The 7,173-nt window shown below is 38.2% G+C and overlaps 1 protein-coding gene across 1 annotated transcript in view; it reads left to right on the top strand.

The window, feature by feature from the left end:
• SLC25A13 (solute carrier family 25 (aspartate/glutamate carrier), member 13) overlaps positions 1 to 7,173 on the top strand; it is a 273,994-nt gene that overhangs the window by 261,633 nt on the left and 5,188 nt on the right. Inside the window, exon 15 of the mRNA XM_006834264.1 lies at positions 1,180 to 1,318. Within this exon, the coding sequence (XP_006834327.1) occupies positions 1,180 to 1,318 (139 nt within the window). The remainder of the gene's footprint in view (positions 1 to 1,179; positions 1,319 to 7,173) is intronic.

Raw genomic sequence — 7,173 nt, forward strand, 5'->3', positions numbered from 1 at the left:
CTTTGCAGTCTGGCGCATTAACCCACAGTGCCACACCAGGACTCCTAGCATTATAACAACCTGTAAACCACCACAGTATGACAAAGTGACAGATGAGTTGGGGTGGGGGGGTGGGATTGAATAACTCTGACCAAAATGAATCAGGCTGACAGGGAAAGGAAACTGGGGAAGTGTTTTACAAACCTTTGATAAAGGCGAGAATATTGTGACAAGTGTACCAGAGACCCAAGACCGAAGATGATGATGGAGTCTTTGAAATAACTAAAAGAAAGGAAACTTAGGCAATTTGGAAGAGGAATAAAAGAGTTGTTAGAGCATACCTGGCCAAAAAAATGCACCGTGAATTTAAGGAGAAGAAAAGGCATGGACGAGCAAAACAAAATCACACAAGCATAATCTTAAGGGGTTGTCAACATTACTGTTGAAAGAGATACTCCAAAATATTTATTATGATTGCAGTGGTTTATCTCTGACTGGTGAAAATTATAGGCAATTTAAATTTTCAATACTATTCTGTGTTTTCTATGACTCAATAGATAGCTCTTAAATATTTTCAGAATTATTTTAAATATTTTATGACAGAACTAGCACTATTATTGTTTCATAGCATGGGAGCAGTATTTGCATAAACTTTATGGAGAACCCACAAATTTATATCATTTTTAATGTTCATGAAATTTTTACTGAAGAGTTCAAAGCTTTCATCAGTGTCTCAAACAATAAATAGAAAAGAAAAAACAAAACAAAAACTTTCCCCATCATATATATAATTTGTCTAAATCTTTGTGTGTAAACAGTTTGGGATTTTGGCTGTCCACCTTCTACTGAGACCAGAGAGCTGATGATCCTTGAAAGGTCTGATTTGCCATCACTGGGGTTTGCAAAGGCAGAGCTCCAAATCTATCACAATAGAAATCTCACCATTAAAATAAATTAGAACCTCCCTCCTTTCTCACGCCACACAACAAAACTCCTTTTTTTTTTTTCTTTTTTAAAAAATAAAATTTTGATTTAGTACTTACAGAATTTGGAATACTTTTTCTGTTCACTTTTCAACTTGTGAATACAAATTTGTTCTTCTTTGGGAATATTTTGTACTGAGGTAAGTTCCAGCGAAGCTTGATCTTCTCAGTGGGATATGTGTTTCATGTGGGTTTTTCTTCCTTTTCAAACACACAGGGTGCCAAAGCATGCTTTCTGCGGGACATTCCTTTCTCGGCCATCTACTTCCCATGCTATGCTCATGTGAAGGCTTCCTTTGCAAATGAAGATGGGCAGGTTAGCCCCGGAAGCCTGCTCTTGGCTGGAGCTATTGCTGGTGAGTTTCACTCAAAGGGTTCTGTTACTTCCAACACATCCCTATCCTCATCCCCACCCCTCCATCCTATTGCACTGGGATTTTATGCTGATAGTTTTTGACAGATGCATATGAGTTGTCTATCAATTGCTTTGAGTAGCTACTGAAAAGAAAGGGGGGAAATTAATATTGCTACAGCAGATTAGATTATCGGACAATATTAATTTCTTAGTTCTAAGACAGATTCATTAAAAACCATGTCATTTTGTGGTATTGTTAGAGTCCAATTCAAATTGCCTATCATTTCTTTGATATACTTTATGCTATACAAATGATAACTAATTTACCAGATGTAAATACTTGTGCCTAGATTCAAAACAGTTCTTGAAAATGTGTCTATGACTCAAACAGTAGTTATTATCATTTAGAAAAAAGAAATGTTGTCGAGCTAAATTTGACTTGGGCCCATTAGAGACATCTGTGTCCACCTAGCTGAATAATGGTATATGGGAGTGGTGTGTATGTGTGTGTTAATTGGACCACACATAAAGATGACTGTCTACTTCTTTCCAGTTGTTGTTGTTGTTAAGTGCCTTCAAGTCGATTCCAACCCAGTCGGCAGTTCAAATCCAGCAGTTGCTCCTCGGAAACCCTAAACAGGGTGACTATGAGTTGGAACTGACTCGACAACACTTAGCAACAACAACAGGTGCACTTAACAACAACAACAATCCCTTGATGTCAAAGGCTGTGATAATGGGATACGAGGCAGTTGTTCTTTCCTGGCTGCTTGAGGACGGACCCTGATTGTATGAGTAGTGTTGAGACCATGGTGCCTACATCAAGAAATGATTTTGAAAGTGGAATCCTCTGCTTAATCTGAATCACTTTCTTTTATATGTCATCTGCATACATGAGAGGGATTTGAAGTTTAGGGGAATAATGGGATTAAAAGATAGAGGAACTTTTCCACAAACATTCTGAAGCTCCTTTCATATATTAATATTTTTGAAACAAAAGTCACAATTTTAGTTTTTTTTTTTTTACTTAAAATATGTTGTTGTTAAGTGCCGTCTAGGCCATTCCGACTAATGGAGACCCTGGATAAGGTTTCCTAGGAGCAGCTGGTGTATTTGAACTGCCGACCTTGTGGTTAGCAGTCCAGTGTTTATCCTACAGCCAGCTTAATGGGGAGATACTCTAGTCAGGAGTCGGGCAGAACTTATGTACCTCTTACTAATTATGTGACTTGAGGCTAATTACTTAACTACTCTTAAGCCTCAGTGTTATCAGCAATTAATAGAATAATTATACTTCTTTAGTGGCTAATAAGTGTTAGTCAATATTACATTGCATCCAAAAGAAATCTCTTTGTAAATCACTCTCAGAATCAACTGTGAGATGAGAAGATAAGGATTAGGTCTCCGGTTAACCCTTGTTTTCCTCACACCACAAAATAAATGAATACATGTAGAAATCACTAGTGGGTTTTACCCTCATTTAAAGTTCATTTTTTTCCTTCTATTCGTGTGTGATTATGAAAGTACTTTTGCTCATTTTCCTGTATTATTTGGAAATTACAGGAAAGAATAAATTAAATATTCTCCAATATTTCAGTGCTCTAAGATAATCATCATTTAACATTTTACTAATTTTCCCCCCTTGAATGTTTTCTGACGTATATGTGATCATACTGTGTATATATATCTTCACTTAATGTTGTGCCTTGAGCTTAGTTAGATATCACAGCAAAGCAGTTAATAGTAGGTATTGGGGGGTTGTGCCCAGGTTCACGTTCCAGCTCCACTCAGAGCTATATGGTCTGCGCAAGATATTACCCTCTCTCTCCCTGTTTCTATCTGTGTGTTGTTGTTGTTAAGTGCCATTCAGTCAATTCTGATTTATAATAACCATGTATAGCAGGGGTGGAAAACCTTTTTTATGCCAAATTTTATAACATCATTCATGGACCATACAAAATTATCAACTTAAAAATTAGCCTGCTATATTTATATTTGGTCAAACATTTCATTAACTCACCCTTAATATGATGGCTGTGGCAATATGGATAATATGCTGGACTGCAAAGTCGATTTGAACTGCAAGGTCAACAATTCAACCTTACCAGCTGCTCCTCGGAAACTCTGTACAGGGTCGCTGTGGGTCAGAACCGACTGAACAACACTTAACAACAACAACATGTGATTGCTGGAACTGCGGTTGTCTTGGCAGGACCAAATCATGTGATTTTATGGGCCTTACCCTTGATCCAGATGTTCCCCATCCCTGGAGTTTAGGGTTTCTGAGGAGAGACTGGTGGGTTTGAACCACTGACCTTAATAAAAGTCAGTCTCACAAAATTATTGTAGGATTAAATGAGTTAATAAGGCTTTAAAAAGTATTCAGTAATCATAATAATTTTACTGTAATTCATTTAAAATAAGCAAAAAATAACAACCTTTTAATTGTTGCATAATTACCTAAAACTCAATATTAAATACTTAAATTTTTTCCCCCAAAAACCAAAAATTTAACTAAATGACAATGTAAGGGACATCTTTGAACTTAAAAGTATTTCTTGTGCTCCGGATCATTTTTCTTTGAAGAGAGAGAGTTTGTTGGTAAAATTATTACTGTTATTGTTTTTAAGACATTGCCAAATTATTCTTGAAAGTTTGAACTACCATATTCTCATTCATGTTATACAAGTTTGTGTCTATGCAGAAAAAAAAAAAAAAGGATAGTTTACATCTCTGTGCCACTGTGATTTTAGCCTTCTTCTTGTGGTTGTTAAGTGCCGTCGAGTTGATTCCAACCCATAGCAACCCTGTATAGGGTTTCCAAGGAGCAGCTGGTGAGCTTGAACCACCAACCTTACAGTTCAAATGACTTTGCACTCTGATACATTAACAAACAATGTCACATCGGGATTCCTTATATCTATCCTGTTGTCTTTAGAGTTGTTTTCCAGATTCCTTGTGTATTTGTATAGCTGTTATCCATTGCTGCATAGCAAATTACTCTAAAACAACCAATATTTATTTTTCATACTATCTATAAGGAGCTCTGGTAGCGTAGTGGTGACGAATCGGGCTGCGAGCCGCAAGGTCAGCAGTTCGAAAGTACCAGCGGTTCTGCAGGAGAAAGATGAGGCGGTCTGCTCCCGTAAAGATTTACAGCCTTGGAAACCCTGTGTAGGGTCTCTATGAGTCGGAACCGACTCCATGGCACATAACAACAACAACAACATAGATGTGATAGCGTAGTCATTATGAGTCAGGCTGTTAAACTCAAGGTCAGCAGTTCGAAACCATCAGCCATTCCACAAGAGAAAGATGAGGCTTTTTGCTCCTGTAAAGATGTACAGCCTCAGAAACCCTATGCAGGGTTGCTATGAGTCAGAACCGACCCCATGGCATACCACCACCCACCACCACCATCTGTAGATCAGACCGCAGTTGAGTTCGAAGCAGCACAACTGGGTGATTCTGGCTCATAGTCTTTCCAGAGGTTGCAGACAGGATATTACCCAGGGTGCTAAAAGGCTTGGATGGAAGTGGAGGATATACTTTCAGATTCGGACATTGGTAGTCTCTTTCACTCGCTCAGCCTGAGCGTCCTTGTGACAAGGCAGAAGCCAGGATGACTTTCATGACCTAATGTTGGGAGTCACAGTTCTTGATTTTCCGGTTATCTAACTGGTCCACAGCTCAGCCCCATTTAATGTGGAAGAAGACTACACAGAGATATGAATACCAAGAGGTTGCCAAAGATTGCTCAGGGCCAATTTGGAGGCTAGCCATTCCACTTCTCTGGATCCATTTTGTTGTCACTGATTGTCTGGATATGTCATTAACTAGCTATGAGCCTGCTTTCTATGTTTTGATAGTAATTTTAGTTCTTTGATAAGCCTATTTCACTTTTTCTCTTCCCAAGAATTTATTAGAGTTGAAGTTAGACTACTTCAAGAAGATGTAGCATTTTAGAAGTGATTACTGGCATTTCAAAGCTTAAAGAATATTGTTGTTGTTGCTGTTAGGTGCCATTGAATCGGTACCGACTCATAGCGACCTTACGCACAGCAGAATGAAACACTGCCCAATCCTGGACCAACCTCACTACTATTGTCACGCTTGACTCCATCAATACTGCCACTTGGCCAATCCATCTCGTTGAGGGTCTTCCTCTCTTTCTCTGACCCTCCACCTTACCAAACATGATATCCTTCTCCAGTGACTTTTCCCTCCTGACAATGTGTCCGAATTATGAGAGACGAAGTTTCACCATCCTGGCCTCCAAGGAGCACTCTGGCTGCACTTCTTCCAGAACAGATCTATTGGTTCTTTTGGCAGCCCATGGCACTTTGAATAGTCTCCTCCAACACCATAATTCAAACGTATCAATTCTTCTAGGTCTTCCTTATTCACTGTCCAGCTTTTGCATGCATATAAGGTTATTGAAAATACCATGGCTTGGGTCAGGCGCACCTTAGTCCTCAAGCTGACATCTTTGTTCTTCAACACTTTAAAAAGGTCTTGTGCAGCAGATTTGCCCAATGCAATATGTCACTTGATTTCTTGACTGCTGCTTCCATGAGTGTTGATAGTTGATCCAAGAAGAATGAAGTCCTTGACAACTTCAATCTTTTCTCCATTGATAAGAATGTTGTTTCGCATTTTTGTTTTATTTACATTGAGATGTAATCCATACTAAAGGCTGTGCTCTTTGATCTTCATCAATAAATGTTTTAAGTCCTCTTTATTAGGTTGTTTTTTTGTTTTGTTTTGTTTTACATGTGATGTATTTTTTTATAACCTTCAAATACCATCAAATACTGGGAGCATTTCCGTTATTTCTCAGAATAGAGGTTATTGTTGTTGTTGTTGTGCCATTGAGTTGGTTCTGACTCATAGTGAGCCTAAGTAGGGTTGCACTATGAACCCTGCAGTTTAAGCCGATCTTGCTTAACCTAAAGCACCGTAACAGGACTCCAGGATAGAGGTAGACTAATCCTAGACCTTGGGTTGGCCATCATTAGCCAAAGTGCCTCAGCTTATCAGAGGATTAGGTAGGGCTGATTATAATTAATTATAATTACGCAATTATAATTCTCTGCAATTAACATGCTGCTTTGTAAGTAATGCTGGGCATTTCAATGTGATTTATTGACCATACCAAATAAGGACTATCTAACACTTAACAAAATTTAGAGCATGATCTATAATGCCAGATAAGTTTAACTATCAGAGTGATAAGATGTGGTAACAAATCAAACTGTAGTGCAGGCTTTACCCTGGAAATAGTTAACTTAGACTAAGTTGTAATTCAGGAATAAAAGTACTGTTATAAACACATATATAATATTTCTATATGGGTGACTTGAAAAGCTATTCAGTGTACATATACAGAAATACATGAGTACATATAATAGTACTAGAAGGGTTGTCGGAATCAACTCCATGGCATACCACCACCACCACTACCATTGCATGACATTTTTAATTATTTGGACATAAAGCTTAAGATATTCTTAGAACCTTCAACAAACACACAAATTAAATATAGGTTGGATCAAGGTAATAGAGTGAACATATTCAGTCATCTTTTCTTTCCTCCCTTAAAAAATCAGAAAATAAACTTCTTCACATTCCTTCTTGGCATAAGAAAATGTTAGACTTGCCCTCAACAGACCAAAACTGTAAGGAATTACTGACAGAATACAGAATTATATTGACTCTGAAACTGGACTGAAAGAAGACCCCATAGCCCAAATCCCTGGCAGGGGAAACTTTCTAATATAAAAACAGGACTCTGGTAGCGTAGTGGTTACGAATCGGGCTGCGAACCTTAAGGTCAGCGGTTCGAAACTACCAGCC

Source organism: Chrysochloris asiatica, unplaced genomic scaffold, assembly GCF_000296735.1.
Source record: "Chrysochloris asiatica unplaced genomic scaffold, ChrAsi1.0 scaffold00010, whole genome shotgun sequence".
NCBI classification, from domain to species: Eukaryota; Metazoa; Chordata; class Mammalia; order Afrosoricida; family Chrysochloridae; genus Chrysochloris; species Chrysochloris asiatica.